This window comes from Scardinius erythrophthalmus (assembly GCF_964197995.2).
Source record: "Scardinius erythrophthalmus genome assembly, chromosome: 11".
Taxonomy (NCBI): Eukaryota; Metazoa; Chordata; class Actinopteri; order Cypriniformes; family Leuciscidae; genus Scardinius; species Scardinius erythrophthalmus.
In genome coordinates, this window is record NC_138231.1 from 37,527,003 (window position 1) to 37,549,001 (window position 21,999).

The 21,999-nt window shown below is 36.8% G+C and overlaps 1 protein-coding gene across 2 annotated transcripts in view; it reads right to left on the bottom strand.

Moving 5' to 3' along the window:
* The window catches only part of gmds (GDP-mannose 4,6-dehydratase), a 63,600-nt gene that overhangs the window by 36,859 nt on the left and 4,742 nt on the right, over nucleotides 1–21,999 (bottom strand). Inside the window, exons 2-8 of one of the 2 annotated variants that reach the window (XM_081379464.1) lie at nucleotides 21,703–21,747; nucleotides 21,204–21,291; nucleotides 21,092–21,112; nucleotides 20,444–20,553; nucleotides 8,523–8,715; nucleotides 6,796–6,900; nucleotides 538–665 (exon numbers count right to left, since the gene is read on the bottom strand). In XM_081379464.1, the coding sequence (XP_081235590.1) occupies nucleotides 538–665; nucleotides 6,796–6,900; nucleotides 8,523–8,715; nucleotides 20,444–20,553; nucleotides 21,092–21,112; nucleotides 21,204–21,291; nucleotides 21,703–21,747 (690 nt within the window). The remainder of the gene's footprint in view (nucleotides 1–537; nucleotides 666–6,795; nucleotides 6,901–8,522; nucleotides 8,716–20,443; nucleotides 20,554–21,091; nucleotides 21,113–21,203; nucleotides 21,292–21,702; nucleotides 21,748–21,999) is intronic. The other variant, XM_081379465.1, reaches the window with a different exon arrangement.

Sequence of the window (21,999 nt, forward strand, 5' to 3'; positions counted from 1 at the left end):
AACCCTTCTCCAAACTTTTGATTTTTAAAGCAGGGCAAGTCATCACTACCTCATATTATGAATCATCAATGTGATGCATGCAGAGTCTGTCTTTCAACATTCATGATTTATCAGATTTCATATAATTAATTAATATTAAAGATCTGTAAATGTATATAATGATTTAAATAAATATAGATAAGATATCTATCTACATATCCTTTTTTTTTTTTTTTTTTTTTTTTTAAGATGCCCTCATCTCAAACTAATGCTAAATCAGTATGCTGATCATCGGATTAAATTAAAATGAATCTAAATGAGATTTTGTGTAAGATGTTTGAGTCCAAAATACAAGGCAGAAATCTCAATTGAGCCCTCACACTCATACAGACAACGTGGCAACAGTTTGGTGCGTAACGTAGCATGGAAGAACTTGACGTCTATTGGAGACGTAGACGTACATGGATTGCTATTTGTAGTCATTCAGTCCTACACACAATCACATGTAAAAAGTCCTCAAAACAACTGAACACTGGATTTGTGAGTGTGTGCGAGTACCTCCACATAATCTTTGGCATGGCCCCAGTCACGCTTAGAGTCCAAATTGCCCAGGCTGAAGCACTGCAACTGCCCGAGATGGATCTTCGCCACAGACCGACTGATCTTCCTAGTTACAAAATTCGAACCTGAAAAAACATGTACACACAGATTGGGAAAATATTAGTATGAAGCATTCATTCTGCCTTGCCAGGCTCTTTCCCTCATTTTTCTTTTTTCATTCTTTAATTTTTTCTTGTACCTGTCAATTGCATTCATTTTGAACCCCCACCACCACACCCCACACATAATGTCAGTGCAAATTTGTGTGTTTCGGCCAAAACGAACAGTTAATGTGTCCCTCTCATACACACAGGCATAAAAACGCACTAACATTCACACACAGGGATAAAATCAGAGTCTTGTCTAGTCAGTGGACCACCCTGGAGAATCTGTAAGCCAGTCCAAAGTCCTACTGAGCTGCCAGACACACACACATACACACACATGCTTCATCTGTGGGAAACCTTGGACGGTCTCATGTCCTGCTGAGTTGTGCTATAGCTAGAATCAGACAGAGGTGGGAGTTCTAGACGAGAACCTCCACCGCCTATAATACCAGGCCCAGGTCAGAACAGGAACACACTTACTTAAGTGTATAAGTGAATGACGACTATTACGCTCTTGACTTGGGCTAAAGCCTGCTTCTGTGTGCTTGGCCATAAAAGCTTTCTGTAGAAAATCAGCAATGCCGGGAAGATCATGCCCTATTATTACTAAACAAAAGTCACCTACAAATTTGGGCAGGCTAACATAACATAACATACCCACGCAAAAACTTGTTAAATTGAGTTACTGACATTCTCAAATATCTACATTACAAATATATTAAGCTTTTTTCCACTAAGTTTGATGTTTTTTTTTTTGTTGGGCACTGGTGTTACATCAGACTCAAGAGTAAGGATTTTTTTCCTGATTGCCTGGTTAGGCTAGATTTCTACTTGCTCTGCCATCGTATTCCACTGGCCACATCATTTTTCATGAAATTAAATTCATAATTTTATACTTACATTTTGTAAATGAATCATTTGAAATATGTAACGGTTTCAGCTATTGTTCAATATTTATTTCCTGCAAGTTTTCATATAAAATGACTGATAAATTGCTTTGAATAAGAGTCTCCCAAATGCGTAAATGTAAATATATTAGAAAATCCTTTATAAGCATTTAGAAGCATCCCTGTAGCTCAAACAGTAGAGCATGGTGCTAGCAACGCCACGATCATGTGTTCGATTCCCAGGAAATGCATTAACTGATAAAATGCCTTATATGCAGTATAAATTGTTTTGAATAAAAGCTCTGCCAAATGCATAAATATACATTTATTTGAAAATGATCTAAAATAATGTTTAAGCATTCATGTAGCTCAAACATGGCGCTAGCTACGCCAAGGTCATGAAAATCTATATCTCGAACACAATGCAAGTCAATTTGGATAAAAGCATCTGCCAAATGCAGTGTAAATGTTCAAAATATGATTAATTATTACACACTATTCACACATAAATCGCATTATCAAACGTTAAGTTTTCTTTATAAAAAAAAAGGCAATGTAGTAAGCAGAATTCGCAACCAAATGTCATAGAAAACCATGTTTACATTTGCAAGGTACTAAAATGCTTATAGTGATGAAAAAATTTAAGATATAGCACTGACCCGAAACTTTTTCACAGTGGCTCTGAGCCAGTGGGTCATCTTTATTGCTAAGCCCTGATCCGTAAAGTAAGCTAAAATGAAAAAAAAAAAAAAAATCATAAGTGAACGGACTCTTTCCAAGGCAGGATGTCCGTCATGGGCCCCCCGTGCGCGGGCTCGCTGCTATCACAAAGGGCTCTTTCTAATCCGTGCTAAACGCAGCTCACGACCAGGTGCCTGAGCTTGGCACGAGAAGAACAGTTTAAAATACCACACTGTAAACAGCCGGGTCAATCCGTCGTCACAGACACGCCACAGGGGGGACTCAAGGATCTGATTTCGGTTCACTCATTTAAAAAAAAAAAAAGAGAAAAAAAAAAGCGAATCGTAGCCGATTGACCAAACCCTGGTCAGCAATAATGGGTCGGCTATGCGTCTGTGTGCAAGTGTGTTTAAAAGTCCAAGACAGGCCATTTCCGCGCACCGGCTCCTGTTTCCAGTCGGAGTGTAATTAGGCCGTCTCTTAGCACACGGTGGGAAGCTGTGACGAGGAGCAGAGTCGCAGGGAGTCGACCGCAGGGAGCTCTCATCAAGTCTAAAACAGCCCAGTTTAGGGCTGGTTTAGACCGTGATTATGCGGACAAGAGCACGGCAAAGCCTCAAAGCAGGCGGTGGACCTGCAGGTGTGCGTGTTGGCAGTGGGAATGTGCCCGGGCTCTGTCAATGCACATTTTAAGAGTAATGAGCAAGGGTAATGTCGAGTATCAAGGCGAAATTTCTAATGGATGGAAAGACGCCCTGCCAAACCAGGTGGAAATAAAGTGCAGTCAAGATGTCTGGTCTATCAGTCACTGACACTCAGATATTTCCAGCATGTGAAAAAAAAAAACGACTGTCAGTACAAGGCCCTGTTTCTTGACACATGTCTGAACACACATTCATGCAGATGTACACACAAGAACGCATACACTACCATCGGATTGCCACGTTCATTTAAACGAATGACAAAAACACACACCAGCACCCTGATCTCTTTCAGAACCGGCAAAGTTGCGGTGTCAAAACAGAAAAACAGTAACAGGGCTCAAAAATGCAGATGGCCTGCAGACCTGGGAGTCGGTGTGAGACAGTTTCGGGCCTGAATGGTCACTTGCCCTACTAGGTAAGTACTGTGTTTTACTGTTTTTTTTATTATGTACAGTACATGCATCATTGCGCTTTAGAAACTATGGACTATATAATTTCCAGTTATTACTGCAAATTTGATATTCATATGTAAAAATGTATAATAAACATTTTTAAAAAATCATGAAATGTATAAATGTAAAATTATAAAATGTAAAATTCCATCCATAAAAATATTTTATGTAATAAATTGTATCATACATTTTTTTTTATAAAAAAAAAGAAATCAATGAACCTCACATACCTAAAAATCCTAGGTAGTTACATTAGACGAGCTTTTTTACAGACAAAAAGAAAAATAATTTCAAATTAGTATTCAATCAATCAATCAAAATACAGGTCACATGACAAAGACTGCAAGTCTATTCTTGACCTTGTTTTGCAAGAGTTTTTGTCTCTTTATAATATTTTTATGAAATAATAATAATACAAATAATTGTGTTGGGGCCAGTAAAAAACAGTGCGGGGCAAGAAGAGAATGTGAACTACTGGCCCAAGCGGGCACACAGAAAAAAAAATCCTTATTGTTGAGTGCAAATTATGCCAGCTTTAGAGTGCATGTGGGAGTGTGTAGGAAAGATAGAGAGTGAGAGAGATACAAGGTGAGGAGTGATGTTTAATTTGAGACATTAAAGGAGCATCTCGTTTACTTCCCTTCTTTGTTGCCATGGCTGCACGACAACACAAACACAGGTGTGTGAGGTGAGTAGTCAAGAAGTGAAAGAGCAAAACATCTCACAGCTCATCCAGCAGTGTGTACGTGTGCGCGTGTGTCTGCGATAGGTGAGAGGTCCATCGACACCTTCATACAGGTGCAGCCCCTCTCACCTGGAGAGGTTTAACTTCTTAAAACGCTCGTCTTTCAACAGGAAAGAGGGAATGTGAGCAAACAAAAAGACGAGAGATGAGTGTGTAATGGAGGAGCCCTTTAGATGTTGTCTGATTGACTGGCATGACCATTTCTCTCATCTAGAACTACACACTAGACGTACGAATCTGAATAGGTGTCAAAGTGCAACTAGTTTCACATGCGCGCACACCCCAGACGTCTCTGTGGTGGATTTGTAACAGATTATTTTACTCTTCTCATCTTTCGTAAACTCTTTCGAAGCTGGTTTGTTTATTGGTGTAAGTGGACACCGGCTGAAATTCCGAAGTGAATTCCAAACCAGATTAACTCATCATCGCCGGCCCGCCCAATGACGGGAGGCTACCACAGCGATCGGACAGGAAATTAAGTTGGCTTTTTTCACACTATCCCATCCATCTCTCCCCCTGTCTAGCTATCTGTAACCCTCCTCCACCCCTGTACTCCCTTTTTCCTCATCTTCCTTCAACATACACACACACACAGTTGGTTAAATGTCTAGTCGGCAATGTTTGTCTCAGTCACCGGCGTAAAAATTCTTGCCACTAACGCTAGTGGATGATATCACTGCTCTTCCTGTGCTCTGAGGTTGTGGGTGGGGGCACAGAACAACACTCTTGTTGTTGAGAAGATGTCATGGCTGCACCCTTTACCAAATGTTGTGTCATGATACTCCCCCGTAAACCAATCACAATGAAGCTGGCCACACACAACATTCTCCCTGGACTCTTGCATCACTTCCTTCACTGTAGTCTGCAGCACTGTTATTAGCTGTGTCCGAAACTGCTCCCTATCCACTATATAGTGCACTATATCGGGTGTCGGCCATTTTGTAGTGGTGTCCGGATTCTGAGTGAACGACATCATTCCTTACATTCGTTCACTACTTTTACCCACAGTCCTCTCTGAATTCGAGTGTACATTCGATGTACACTTGCTGAAGCACTATTTCCCACAATCCATTGCGGAGAGGACTGAGCTCCCGTGAAAGTGCGGGAGCGAGCGAGTTTAAACCAGAAATTGCTTTACAGCTTTCTTATTTTTGCTTTAACATGTATTTCATGCTAGTTTTAGTTTTTTTTTAGTTTTTTAATATTTTTTTATTAATCATTACTTGAATAAAACATTAAAATATTGAGACAATATTATATAGATGAATGAAATGATATTTATAAGGTACATTTTATCGGTATATTTTTTTTTTATTAAAATATATTATTTAGGCATTAACTCAATTTAATGTGTTTAATTTAATGTAAGAGATAATAATTTGGTGGATGATTTAAAAATATTCAATAATCATCTGTAAGTAGCGTATTCATTTGAATGTAATCGTAACAGTCGCCTGAGGCGCTCAACGACCACGCCATCTGTGAGCGCGAGAGTTTCTAACAATTTCAATCGATGAAACTACAAAGCTGGCACGGAGGTATATATATAATTACAAAATAAAGTCATTATGATTGTTATTGTTGTTAATATTATTTTATAAAGCAAGTAACATGTAAGATAAAAGGAGTTTTATCACTACGTGTGACAAAGCCGTTTCTGCGACAGTGTATACGTCAGCGTCCAAATTCACTCACTCCTTGCAGATCTAGTGCACTCAAATGCCATACACTATATAGGGATTAGTGAATGAGTGAACGAGTGAGCGGTTTCGGACACAACAATTGCATGTTTTAAAACCTAGTGAGCCATCTTGATGTCTTGATTTGTTGGCTAGATAAGTAGAATTCTCTCCGAATTAGAAATTTTTACATATGTGATAGGACAAAACTGTCACTCCGATTACAATCACTGAAAATGTCGCCACTTCAAGCACTTATAATGGAAGCCATCTAGTTGCTGCGTCACGCTACACACTTCCAATGTAAACAGTTCCGTCGCGCTGTGACTGCCAACACAACACTGACAGCGCATTCACAGGGTAAAAAACACTCCAGAGGTTTCGTCTAGAAGCAAATATTAGTTGCTCAGCAAACTTTGAAAGCTTGACATCTAAAATAGACAATTTAACACAAAATGGACTGATAAATTTGCCTCATTGTAATCCATCTTTTGGTTCTTAATACATTAAAGTGAATTTATTTTCTTGAATATCAAATACATTCGACATGATGTCATGTTAATGATTAAAAAAAACCTTTCATTTCTTGAGAGAACCTTTAACATACTGGAAGCATTTATGAATTCTAAATGTATTTGTGTGCAAGAAACTCACTGTTAATATGTTATAAAATGGGGTTGGAGTTGATAAGACTGACCAACAACAAAATGAGTCATATGTTTTGATGAATGAGGTGATAAAGTTATGAGGTCTAACACATAGCAGTGGCTGCTGGTTACTGCACATTTTTCACAACCAATGAAAATAAAACAGCACCAGGCCTACTTTTGACGTAAAGTTGCCCCTAAGCAAAGTACTTTCAGTTTCTCTGCACTAGAACAACCAAACATTCAATTTTTTTTTAAAGCTATCTGCAGTATGTAGGCAGATATTGTGTGTGGTGTGTGTCTTAAACTCTGACCTCTTCTAGGACTCTCATGATTGAACAAGATCCCATTCACAGCAAAGAGGTTATAGGCTTCCCTGAAGTTGACCACTATCCAGTATGCATAGAGCTTAGCAGCACCTGTGGAAAAAAGAGAGAGATTAAAAACAAGGGAGAGACAGAAGGTTACTGCAATAACACTTTTAAAGAAATGTTATCAATAATTCAGACACATGATGATTTTCAAATGATAATATATATATGTATATATATATATACACATTTCTTATAATTATCAATGTTAAGCAGTTGTGCTGCTTAATATTTTTGTGGAAACATTATAAATGCGTTTACTGTAACTTTTGATCAATTTAAAATTCAACAATATTATTGATTTGACTGCACTGACACAATTGGACGAGAACTGAGCTGGATGATGACATCATTTCATATACAGTACCAGTCAAAAGTTTGGAAACATTACTATTTTTAATGTTTTTGAAAGAAGTCTCTTATGCTCATCAAGCCTGCAGTTAAAAAAAAAAACAGTAATATTATGAAATATTATTACAATTTAAAATAATGGTTCTCTTTTTTAATATACTTTAAAATGTAATTTATTTTTGTGATGCAAAGCTGAATTTTCATCAGCAAGTACTCCAGTCTTTGGTGTCTTATGATCCTTCAGAAATCATTCTAATATGTTGATTTATGATCAATGTTGGAAACAGTTGTGCTGCTTAATATTTTTTTTATAACCTGAGATACTTTTTTCAGGATTATTTGATGAATAAAAAGTTAAAAGAACTGTATTTATTTAGAATAGAAATCTTTTGTAACAATATACACTACCGTTCAAAAGTTTGGGAACAATAACTTTTTTTTTTAAAGAAATTAGTACTTTAATTCAACAAGGATGCGTTAAATTGATAAAAGGTGATGGTAATGATTTATATTGTTAGAAATGTTTTTATTTTGAATAAATGCTGTTTTATGAATAAATGCTGTTAACGTTTTACTCATCAATGAATCCTGAAAAAAGTATTCCAAAAAAATATATTAAACAGCACAACTCTTTCCATCATTGATAATAACTGAGTATCAAATCATCATATTAGAATGATTTCTGAAGGATCATAAGACACCAAAGACTGGAGTACTTGCTGATGAAAATTCAGCTTTGCATCACAAAAATAAATTACATTTTAAAATATATTAAAAAAGAGAACCATTATTTTAAATTGTAATAATATTTCATAATATTACTGTTTTTTTTGTTTTGTTTTTTTTTTAACTGCAGGCTTGATGAGCATAAGATACTTCTTTCAAAAACATTAAAAATAGTAATGTTTCCAAACTTTTGACTGGTACTGTATAAAGCAGCTCTGCAGAAAACAGTTTACTAATTTAATAACTGATGATCTTTACAATGGAACTGAATCAACACTGAACTGACTTCAGCTGAATAATGAAACTTTTCTTTTAGAGCTGCTGTACAGCCGAAATGAACCGTTTGCATCACTGAATCATTTTCCTGTAATCACTGTCAAGCTGCTTTGAAACAATCTGTATTGTATAAAGCGCTGTATAACTAAAGGTGAGTTGTCTTGACTTGATGGCAATTTAAATTTGCATTACTGAATAAGACTATTAATCTCTGTCAAAAAATCTTACTGACCCCAAACTTTTGAACGGTAGTGTACATATTTTATAAATATACAAAAAATTAAAAGTATAAAGGAACCGCATGTGTGTGTGCTGACCATAAGGGGATCGTGGGTAAAATGGCGTGGTCTCTTTCTGGGGAATTTCCTGTACTTTCCCATAGAGCTCACTGGTGGAGGCCTGGTAGAAGCGGACTGTGTCAGTTAAACCGCAGGTCTTCACAGCATCCAGCAGCCGAAGCGTACCCACCCCATCAACATCTGCGGTGTACTCAGCCAGGTCAAAGGAGATCTGGCAAACACAAAGCATGTATGCATAAGACTTCATGCAAAAGTATACAAGTAAGTGGATAAATGAAATTTAGTGTTATGACATAACCCAATAACCTAAGCCAAAAAGTTGCCAGAGTCAACATAAACAAGTTAAGGAAATATGAAAACAAGTAAGGGTCTGGTAATAAAACTCGGCACAAAACCCTCAAAGCTGAGAGAAACATTCTTGTCCTTGATGGTTGATATCAAGTGTCTTTGTTTGCATAGAGTTGCATGCTCTGCTGTTAGTGGAAAACACACAGAGCATCAAAGGGTTTGTCAATGTAAATTGGGTAAAATGTATGAATAACTGTATTCGGTGCATACAACTTGCAAGCAACAAAACAAAACTGACCATCAACTAACAATCTGAACCTCAGGTTTTGTGACCTGATTCACTGATAAGATTTGACTCAAAAGAAGAATGTTCACAAATCAGTCATCCCTTCTTCTCTCATGAAAGCGGGAAAGAGAACAAGCAGATGCCAAGATTATCTGTAAATTTAGATTTTAATTTAGGCCTTTCTTTCTCACAAAACTCTGTAAGATTAATATAGTGCACAATACCAGTTTTGTACTTTCGCGTTTTGATAACTTGCATGGAAGAAAACAACCATTAACAACAACCATGTGTTCCACAAAGAAAGAAAATCATGTAACAAGGGTATGAGTTAGTTAATAAATGTACATTTTTGGGTGAACTACTTTAATATTGCAAATAGTTTGGGGTGCTACATCATGCGACTGAATTATTACATGATGTGTTTTTGAGAGAGAAGGCCTCTGCTCTAATTTAACGAGTTCAGACATACTTAATTCCCAAACACAAGCGAGCCGGGGAATCCCTAACTGAAACTGAGATGGTAAAGATATGGTGAGAAAGACAGACAGGGACTGAGCAAGAGAAAGAGAGGGAGAGACTAACTAATCTAACCTGTTCCTCAAATTTGACACACACTTCTCAGAATCGCACCTACACGATTTTCCGATGAGACGAACCCTCTGCAACAGGCATGATCTGAATTAGCTCTGAAATACCCAAGTGCGCATCTGTAACCACACCTCAGCATGAAAACAAAACGCGACTGACAGCTGATTATCGTGAGACTGAAACTATATTTAAGTGTCTTCGCAACGCAAATTCGCATCACTTTCAAAATAATCCTTATAATGCTGGAATGGATTGACTTTAGATGTGTTGCTTGGCGGTCGTCCAATAGCTATCATTACCGTTGCTGGGATAATTAGCCTTAAGTTTTTTGGACTGTGCAAACATGCTCTTAAATGTGAGCCAAAACATTCAATCATACCAGTTAGAACTAAGACAGACATGTTTCTGTCAGGTACAAGAAGATTTATGTTTTTAGACTGTGCCTTGTGGAGAGCTTTCACGGCATCTTGCCACCCTGCAAGCAATTTGCATTTCTTGGGCATTGTTTTCTCCAAACAAACAGCCAGGACACTGATTTCAAATGTCACAAATATGCCAAAATAGTGCTATTAGAGGAACACCGATACCTTAATTTGCTCGTTCCAGCTGTTTCTAGTAGCAGTAGCCATTGCGTTGATGCAAGAGAACTCAAAATTGCTCCCTGTATGCATTTGTAGGCTAAGAAAAGACGTGGAAATTACAGGGATTTTGTTGTTTATGCAAGTGCGGCCGCATTTTACACGTTATCCGAAGTGAGTGGGAGACTTGTAGAAAATTGTGCAGCGAAAGCAATTTCTTTGCGTTTCCACAGCAACTTGGAACTGTCAGGGGGGCAGAATTAATGTCTGCCATTGGGAAAGTCCCCGTGCCCCAGGCGACTCGTGCACCCTTTTCTCTTTTGGCTCTACCTAACCCCCTTCCCCCCAATCGATACTACTCCTACACTCCTCACGGCTTCGGCATGTCAGGATTGGAATTCATCAGCTAATTAAATCTATGCTTGAGATGACACCAACTTCCCTCGCTCTTCTGCCTTCTCAACCAGACACGCTCACCTCATCATTCACTCGTTCCCTCAAACATAAACACACATGTAAACATGGCAACAGCCTGGATCATTATGGGCTGCGGTTGGGGTTGCCCCAGGCGCGAGTTGTCTGAAGCAATCGCAGCGCCAATACAAGCTTGAGTGTGTGAGAGCTGAGGGAGGGAGGGGAGAAACCATGACTGCGAATAATTAGGGAATCATTTAGCCTGTTACAGATGTCCTTAAACTGTCTCCATCCTTGTAAAAACAAAGCTCTATTTTTACCACATCTTATGTTTCCAGAAGACAGCGTTTCTCAACCATTTTTGTCTCGTATAGCCCCACAGCTCCATCGGTAGGGCTCAAGTACCCCCTTCATTGACACAAAACTAGAGATTTTTATTTCTTTTTGTCATTTGATTTAAATAAAAAAAAATAGTAAAAAACGGAATTAATTATTATATAGAGATGCGTCATATTTTATTTTCTAATTTATTTAAAAAATAAAACAAAAATAAAAAATAAAAATAAAAATGAAACAAAAATGAAAAACAATCACATTAAATTTTATTTTAATGTGTTGTTCTTAAATAAGAAAATAAAGATTATATATATATATTATATAACTAATAAAAAAACTAAATAAAACAGCAAGTGGCTGACCTTGCTGAACATTTAATTTCAAACACATGGCTAAAAAAAATGACATGCATTTATTCTGGGAAGGTCTTCCATTAGATGTTAAAACAAGGCTGCGGGATTTGCACCCATTCAGTCAGAAGAGCGTCAGTTAGGTCAGACACTGACGTTGGGTGATGGGTTCTGGCTCACGGTCGGCATTCAAATTCATCCCAAAGGTGTTTAGGTCTGGGCTTTGTACAAACACTTCTAAAGTGACGAGCATAGTGCAGTCCACATAATCCGACCACACGTTTTTCATCATGCCATTTCATTTGCTTGAGAACAGCACAGACACACACAAGGTTCTGTTCAGCTCCTGACAGTTGACAGTTAACCTTGCGCTGACAGCAACCAACAACTACCACATGTGAGTGGTCTCTGACTGAACCAACTCTCTGACACACACACAGCACATGTGTCATCACAGATGACAGGTGCTGTCATTTAGGAGCTCAAAAGAATGAGGCAAGCAATTGTGTGTGCTTATCTGTATGTCAAGCAGCCTATACTAAACAATGTTGAAAATGACAATGCACAAACTGATATGCCAAAATCTGCAACGCTGAGCATCCGCCTCAGTTTTGTTGCGTTAAAAGAACTGAGCAGTGCAGAATGCGCTTCAGATTAACACAAAAAAACACCATATTATCAAATACGAGTGCTTGACCTGCTTATTTTGAGAGAAGATGATGAATGCTTCCAAGCTATAAATAGCTGTAATTATAGACTCTGGTGTCTAGTAGGTCTTTCTGCAGACCAAATTCATTACCATATAATTTTTTTACCCTCAAATGCGTGTTGTCATTACATGCCATCCACTAAAGTGAGTTGTATTATTCTCTGGAATAATACAACTCACAATCTCAGACAGACTGTCACTTGTCCAATCGATTACCCTTCATACCCGCTTGTTTTTAGGACTTGCAAATGCAAACATTTAGTTCTCTGCATTATATTGAAGACTGTCCCTGCAAATTCTGATTTAAATACGCCACAGAGGTAATGTGATCTAGCTGGATAACATGACAATACAATACAACAACAAAAACTAAACTAAAATATACATAAAAATATACTGTAAATTTAAAGGGTTGGTCAATAGAGGGACAGAAAGCTCTCAGATTTCATTAAAATATCGTCATTTGTGTTCAGAAGATGAACGAAAGACTTACGGGTTTGGAACGACATGAGGGTGAGGAATAAATGACAGAATTTTTATTTTTGGGTGGACTATCCCTTTAAATTTATCAAACACACAGTATATGTTTCTAAAAAATAAAGTGAATATCTTTTATGTGTTAAGGCGAGACACGGCAGGCAAAAACATTTATTTATTTTTACTGGTCAATTTTGAGATTTTTGGATATTTGTCTTCAATAACATGTCTTCTTTCAGACTTGTAGTGAAAAAAAGTCCGAAATACACATTTAGGTCTTTATTTTACTACACTTTGTCTGTTTGCGTCTGTAGATTTCTCATAAATTCAACAAAAGTTGGCGTTCTTAATCAACACGTTGGAAAGCTCTCTCTCTCCTGTACAATCCTGTCGGATCCAAATATGGTAATTTCCTTTTTATCAGCAACCAATCGTGAAAGTAAAAGGGCTGAATGCGCAATCTCATTGGCTGATGATAAATCTTTAAAGCCCGTTTTCTCAAAATGACTTTTCTTGCATACTCCAAGTGCGAAATCTCCACTTCAGTAGCCGATATACACCAAACTTTCCAGTCTTGTACCTAGTTATATTATGAAGACATTTACAGAGGGATTTGTAAATATATTACTCCTAGCCTGATTTATATAACATTTTCTTCCAAAAAACATGGCGAAAATCATTTTTTAAGGCTATTGACAGTATTTTCTGATTTACAGGATAACAAAAGTATATCCATAAATCCCTCTGTAATTTTTTCCCATCTAATATGTGTTAACCTGGCTTTATCCAAAACTCCGATTTAGTTTTTTAAAACATATGCAAATTAGTGCATATTTAATTAGATATTGCCTAATTTGTATATTTAAACATTAAATTACAGAAAACTTGTAATACATTTTTTTCTCATCTTAATGTAGGTAATCAACTGTTAAAGTTTCATGGTGATATCTGCTAGTTACAAATTTTACCCTATTCACCTGTAGTGTCTCGCCTTAAGGCGTGTAAAAATATTGTCAGGACAGTACAAATTTAAGCTGCTGGCCTGACTGACGGCAAAAAAAATATTGTTTCCTCATTGTTGAGCCCTGCTTGAATATCTTGAACTTACAGAATACAGATCTAAAGGTCATGCAGACAAATGGCACCAGAGAGAGTCCAATAATTTGCAAGCAGAGAGGTTTCTGCGATACATGAAAAAGCACAACGTGGCGCTTTGAGACTTTTCCACCAATCTGCATGAAATAAAAGACGTAAAATAGTAACGTTGAGTAAAGTGCAAACATCGATTACATTTCTCTGAATATAATGTGATAACTGGTGGTTTATGTTTTTGAATTTAAGCCTTCTCTTGCATCCTATCTTACATTCATCATAATCTTAAATATCATTAATCATTTTTAGAGTTTACTTTGGAATCACACACTATACTAATCTGCCGTTGGATATTTCCTGATTCTAGTCTTCCAGTCACTTGAGCCAACATCTCTGGTAATGCTATGATCCAAACTATCATTCTTTATTTTTATTCTTTCATTCCTTACTTCTGTTCAACATCTTTCCCTGATGTAATGACAATAATAATACTAATACTAATAAATAAGAATAAGCATAATCAACACAAGTATATAATAAAGGCTTCTCTTGTTAACACCTTTAGGGCAGGGCATGAGACAAGAATGTGTCAGTTTATACCACACAAAGGATGAATTGTTCATTGCAATACCTGCTTTTATTCTGCAAACGGCTATTTTCCACCTCTCAATCAAGCGTCGAGTGCTTGTGCCAGTGAATTCACAAAAACTGGCATATTTTTCAGATGTACCATGGAGTGTCAATCAGAGTCCTTCCAAAATTTTACATGAGCTGATAAGTCAAGCCATCTTAACCCATTTTCTTAGACTGAATATTGGCAAAAAAAGACAAGGTGTACTATGACAGATCTCACACTCGTTCCTTTGCCTAATGTGAAACAGTCAAAGCTTATGTGAGATTAGAGATGTGTCAAAACTGTTTTTGTTTTTTGACAACACTGCTTGATGTGCTTTATGGTGCCACTTTCCAAAGATGACAAGTTTATTGGGTCATCTTAAAAAAAAAACGTTTTGACACACTTGCATTCACAAACTAAGTGGAGTGTCTGTAACTGGCCAACAAAATATGCACACAAATGCTTAGTCGGACATTCATTAAACATACATAAATAAATAAAAATGACCCACTGATTATAATTAATATAATATATCTATAAAAATATACATAATGATTATAGTGATTAGTCTACCGAGTAGCAAATACAGAAAAAAAAGATTACATATCGTGTTTTTTCTACCGCTCCCAGTGTCTGAATAAGCATGTTATACAACATGTCTACCACACAAACAAAAGTGTTTAAAATGCATCTGTATTCCAACCCAGTGACAGAAATGGGAGTGCAAAGATTTTTATATCTCATAATTAATCACTAGTTTAATAGGTGCTGTCATTTAGATAAATCAAAATCATGTTTTTAACGTGATGTAACGCCACTGAATAAAGGCCTGTTTGTTGGCGGTGACGTCAGTCCTTGCAGGTGACAAGAGTGGAATGATTTACACAAGCAATTAACTGTGTGTGTCTGCGTGAAAGCGTGAGCGCTTGCGTCCTCTAGATACCCAATTAGGAAACAAGGAAACTTAGGCTCAGTGTAACACAAAGTCTCCTACATTGCAACCGCCGCTTTAATAAAAAACGCTGTCGTCATTAGCGGAAATGATTCTTGAGCTGAAAGAGTTATCTTTCAGTGTGTCACTCGGCGACATTTTCTTCGGCGTTTGCGGTCACATCTGTCTACAAGCATGTGTACAATGTCAAAAGTCTTACCTAGACAACACTTACATTGTACATCAAACACATTCATAGGCGAACACAAAACACGTTCTAGTCCAACACCGGTATATTAGCTAGAGCTCTGCACTAATCCAAACACAAACACAAAGCTCATGCCAATCACACCATACCTAACACTGAGCAAACAGATTCTGCCGGCACTATAAGAGAGATATCTGTGCAAACACAAAAACACATTCACAGTGAGACTTTCGGAGTCGAATAGAAACATACTAACCATTTGGAGTTGACGGAGAGGTCAACTCAGAACAACACAGCCCAAATACCACAGATGTTCACATGTGTTCTCAGTTTAATTGCTTTAAAATTGAAACAAAAAGTCAAAAAGTGATTCGGAAAGAATTAAAGTTCCTCTAATCAAACAGGGTACATTAATTTATGATTTTTTTTTTCTCTTCTTCTCTCAAATACACACTCTGCAGCCCTGTGTGTGTGTTACTTGCCTCACAATCTCAGCCAAAAAAAAATGCCACTTCAACTCAGAATCATGTGATCTAAGTTTGATGTGGTCGTACGTGACTAATTGTAGTTTGCTATCCCAAAAGGCAGCTCCATTTGTGGTTATTTGATAATAACCGCAAGGTTTAAACTTGTACAAACATCAAAATATAAAGCACGCGGCGCTTTTTTTGGTGGTAGAGTCGGAATTATGGTTTACAGCTTTTCTTTGTCTGTCGCCAAACAACATGCTGAAATGCCAGTCAGAACCGTTTGCATTCACATGTAAATAACGCCTTTATCTCTCCTTTGTGTTGGCACACACAGACCTCCTGAAGCTGGTATATCCCACCTGAATAATGCAGTGTTCTTTTATTGTTATCACCTCATATTTCATGTTAAGCATGTCTAACGGGTGCTATAGATTTTCCATTTTAATGTGATAAATTAATTATTAGATTTGATAGATTTTGATATTTTTGGATTTTTATTCAGACACAAAACTAAAAAAAAATAATTTTATATTATATGAAACAGAATCATTAGTACTACTCCATTTAAAGAGATACTGTTCAAAAGTTTGGGGGCAGTAAGGTCTTTTATGATTCTGAAATAAGTCACTTGTGCTTACTGCTTACCAAGGCTGCATTTATTTGATCAAAAATTCAGCAATATTTAATATGTGTTAAACGTTATTTATTCATGTGATGGTAAAGCTGAATTTTCAGCATCATTACTCCAGTCTTCAGTGTCACATGATCCTTCAGAAATCATTCTAATATGCGGATTAGATACTCAAGTGACTTTCCTTAGTATTATCAATGTTGAAAACAGTTGTACTGCTTCATATATTTCTGGATTATTTGATGAATAGAAAGTTCAAAAGAACAGCATTGATTTAAAATAGACTTTTTAAAATAGAATTATATATATGAAGAGTTCAGATGCAAAAGCCTCTAAGTGCCATCTGAAATTTTCTTCTAGAATGATCATTTTTATCAAGCTTGTATGTTTATGTTCAGTTATTTCACTTGAATGGCAATGAAAATGACCTATTAATTGTCATTAAAGTTAAATTACTGAACTTAAATATATGAGCTTGATAAAAATGCTAATTTTAGAAGAAAATTTCAGATGGCACTTAGAGGCTTTTGCATCTGAAGTCTTCATATATATATATATATATATATTTCAAGGTTACTTTTGATCAATTTAATGTGTCCTTTCTGAATAAAAGTATGAATTCCTTTTAAATAAATCGTACTGACTCCACACTTTTGAATGGTAGTGTATATTAGCACGTAAATGAAATACAATTTATAGTAGTAGTAGTAATAATATTAAAAATAAAACAACTTTTACTTCACACATAAACATATATATATATATACACACACACACACACACACACACACACACTATATATGTTTGTACAGCACACTGTATATATTAAAAAAATACTTTGATTACATTTCAAAGATTTTTTTTCAATGCCATAATTTTTCTTTTTAAAACAAATTCTTTCTAACAATTTTCAAAATATATAGTTTGTTCTACATAAATTATTAGAACATTCAATTTAAAAATATTTCTGAAATAAACAGGAACAGGGCAAAAGAAGGAACAGTTTGTCGAACTCTATTATAAGTCAACAATCATTTCAACATTAATCAGTCGTACTAACAGAGAGCTAACATTTTGCTGTGCAACATTAGACCTGAACACCCCATAACTATTTTAATTCAATCACAGCTCATTACAGTCTTTGCACTTGTTGTCTTTCCATCATATATCCTTCAGATTTATCACTAAACAGGACTATGGATGCTCACAGACAAAGACAGAATGTGGAAGGAGGGAAAAAAAGCACCTCACTTTCTTCCTGAAACATTCCTGTAAGAATAAACAAATAACCTCCAAAAACCGCCAAGCGGTACTCTCAAACAAAATAGCACTTTGCTGACCCCTGTGTGTAATAACTGGAAACCGAGCATGTGTGTGTATGTGTTTTCTCTGCCACTCTTTTAGCCATATCCAAACAAAGTGTGGCGAGTATAAAATGTAAACTACAATCAGAGAGTAGCAGTGATCTACCACTTCATTACAGCGGGCACTGATTGAAACGCCTAACTTTAATGAACATACCCGGCTAACACACACATTTACAAGTTAACAAGCCTAAAATGAAGGTATAATTAAATCAAGCTTGTTTATTTTTCCACATAGCAATCCTGATTGCGGTTGTCACAGTATGACAGCAATCTTTAAATATGAACTACTCTCCCTCAGTCTTATGCCTGTGCTTAAAGTACTTTTTTATTCTCTTTGTTGAAGAGCCACAGCTGTACTAAAGCTCTATTGTGACAGTGAGCATCCTGCTGTTATCTGTCATCACAGCAGATGATCCTCCTGATGGGACACCCAGAACACCTCCCAATTATTAGAATGGATGCCTGTCTGTTGGCCAATGTTTCTCAGTCAGTTTCCATCTGAATAATTTAGTTCCATATTACGGCAGCTGCTGTATTTAACTGTGCGCGTTCAGTGTGAGCCTGCAGGTGCTGTCTGGATCTTTCCATCCTTACAAACCAACCATACAGTAGGCTCATGAATCATTTTAGACAAACAGTGGCTCTAAAAAGTATTTGAACAGCTAAGCCATATTTAAAAATGCATGAATGTCTTTGAATTATAAAAAACAAAATATCAAACCAATTAGCATTTATTTGAAAAATATATATAGCACAAACGCACTTTTTAAGCAAATCATTTCACAAATGCTACTTTGCTAATACACCTGTGTGAATTTAAGGGGAACTGACTTGAATCCACCAAAAATGACTCAAAAAGCGGCAATAGTTCTAAGAAAATAATTATTTGTTCACCTTTACCAAATACATTGACATTCAGACATTTTTAAGCGATTTGAGTGTTAAATAATGTGAAAGCTTTAACAGGAAAAACTTGCTTTCTAGGAGCTGTTCATGCAGAACATGTTTTAAAAGCATGAGACGCAGGGAAGCGGAGTGTTTTTTAACTTAAAGGAGAACTCCGGTCAATTTTAACATTGAGCTCATTTTTTTTACATTTGGAGTGCTGTCAATACAGAGAACAACGACAAAAATCGGTGTTGCCTACACCGAGTTATTCTATTTTTAAAATTTGCACCCTGTTGACTTCAATGGGGCAATGTTTAAACCTGCTTTTAGCCTCTTAACATCCTTGATGTGTCATTACAAGTGCACAGCCAATGTGAGTGATCCCTTCAGAGTAAACACGAGTGAATCTGACTGCAGTAGATGTGAAAGATATGTATAAAAATGATGTTATTTAAGCCAGCGCAAATACCTGTGTTTACATCCTGTTTTCGGTTGAAGTCCAAAGTAGTCGATTGCCGAGTTCACGCGCGTGATCATAGGTAACTAAACCTATGCGCGTGAACTCGGCAATCGACTACTTTGGACTTCAACCGAAAACAGGATGTAAACACAGGTACAGGCTAAAAGCAGGTTTAGTACTTGCCCTATTGAAGTCAACAGGGTGCAAATTTTAAAAATAGAATAACTCGGTGTAGGCAACACCGATTTTTGTCGTTGTTCTCTGTATTGACAGCACTCCAAATGTACAAAAAAATGAGCTCAATGTTAAAATTGACCGGAGTTCTCCTTTAAGCAACGAATTTTTTAATGCTGCGTCAAGCGAAAGACGCTGTAAAAAAAAAGTGCAACAGTCAAACATGTCAGTCTAGGGCAAGTTTACATATAAAAGTAATGGAAAAGCAGAGCAGAGGAATGCAAAAACGCATTCTGTGTAGTTTGTTTATGATTGAGCTTGACAACATGAAATCAAAATTGACCCTTATTCACTTTCTTAAAAATGTCTCTGGTCTTATTGTGGATACCATAATCTCTCATCAACCTATAATAACTTTCTCAGTTTTGCTGACGTAAGGCATGCCGCATGAGTGGGGTCTTCGGAAGTCTGGTTGAAACGTTTTAGGCTACAGCAAAAACACGACACTGTTATTTCTCTCTAACACCAGATGAACACTTAATTGGTTTTTCCTGTGACTGAACATCAGAGCGGCATGAGCAATGTCAATATTAACGTCTCATTCATATCCCTCCGCGTTGTCTTGTCTCATTCTGCTTTTGATCTTCTTATTCAGTCATCTTCCTCTCTTCCCTCCTCTCCCTCACTTTAACTGCCGGTTGTGCTTGTTTCCCATAAAATACCCTGTGGAGCACCCACACAGAAGTTCACACACACACCATTTGATGGCCAACTCTCTGACTAACATCCCCCTGACCTCATCCCAGATGACTAGACATTAGGGGTGTGGGTAAAGGAACAGCGAGTGAAAGAAAGTCTTCTGTATTTGGTTAAGACTTTTTCCTTTCCAAAGAATTACTTGGATGGGGTCATTTGTTCACCTCACAGACACTAAGAAAGAAACCCAAATCATTATGAAACAGTTTGCGTGTGTGTGTGTGTGTGCGTGCGCGTCCGGTCAGAAGGAGAGATTGAGAGTCAGCAGACAAAGAGGATCTGTGTGATTGAGAAATACAGAGAGAATGAGGGTGTTTTACCTTGACGTGACTCTGCGCTCCCAGGTTGTATATTTCTGTGGGTTTGACTTCATTGATAATCTTCACCAAGCAAGTGCTGTCAGTCAAGTCCCCATAGTGCAACTTCATGTCTATGATGGATGGAATAAAAATTGTTTTATTTCACATAAAGCAATCTGATATAGCTTTACCGCCGGGGACAGTTTTAGAAAGAGTTTTATCCTCCACATCTGCTCAAGTTTAAAGATTGTCACCTAAGCAAAGGCTACCAGACCCAACACAAAGAGATCATAACCATGTCTAAAATGTAGTATTTGCTAAAAAAAATATATATAGAGTTGCCCATCACCGGGCTCAATCCATCATCAGCCCATCATCAGTCTGTCTCTGGATTTTCAAGCAAAACTTTTAAATTTCATTCTATTTAATTCTGATTTCTTTTTACCTTTCAAAACCAGACACAGACAATAGATCTATTTGGATGGCGATTGTTTTACATGTTTGATCAGAATGGGATTAAGCACTTAAAAGAACAGGGACAACCATTGTGTAAGTCCAACCCAAAATAAATAATTACCATCCAAATAGTTCATAAGAACATTTAGACTGAAATCATGAAGGAAAATATATATAACAATAAAATAAGAAAATACTGAATGAACAACTTACAACACTTAGAGGATCCAATACCTAGTAATATTTTACACAGGTTAGAAGACATTTATACATTTAAAAACAAAATAAACATGATTTTTTATTATAGCCAGGAAGTGAAACTCACTTCCTTCTGTGTGCGTTTGAGGGTTATGATAGAGGTGTTCAATCCGGCCCGTGTTAAAAGAGCTGGACCTGCGGAGGATACCATGAACCTGTCCAAAACACCAAAAAGTTAATCTCATCTAATAAACTGTATAGACATCACCGTTCAAAAGTTTGAGGTCATTAAAAAAAGAAATTAATACTTTTACTCAACAAGGACAAATTCAATTAAGCAAAAGTGCTATTTCAAATAAATGTGAACTTTTTATTAATCAAAGTATTCTGAAAAAATGAGAACAAAAAATAGACTCAGTACCGTAGTAACATAGAAGTGTATTTCTTTATTTGTAAAAACTGTTTAATGAGCAAAAAAATTATGAAAATGAACAGTTTAACTTTAAATGAGATCTTATTTTTGATTATTAACTGGCAGCAGTGAGACAGATTTGCATCAGATCAACGTGGGAATGATTTCCGACGAGTTTGTAAGATGTCTTTAAGGGTTACATTGGCTTACCCACCTCATAACCTTTAGCCAGCAGAAACTCAGCCAGGTAGGATCCATCCTGAAACCACACAGAGGGAGAATTATTTTGGGTTTTGAGAAACACACACATTTACGGCAAGCATTACCCAAGAGAGTATGCAACACAATGACCATTTCTTTCTGAATTTCAAGAGCCAGACCACAGCGAATACACGCCTACATTATACAAATACGCATTTTCGCACACGTACATGCTCGTGTCGAGACTCACCCATATGTCGTTCCAAATCTGTATGACTTTCTGTCTGAAACAACTGCTCCTGCCTCACTG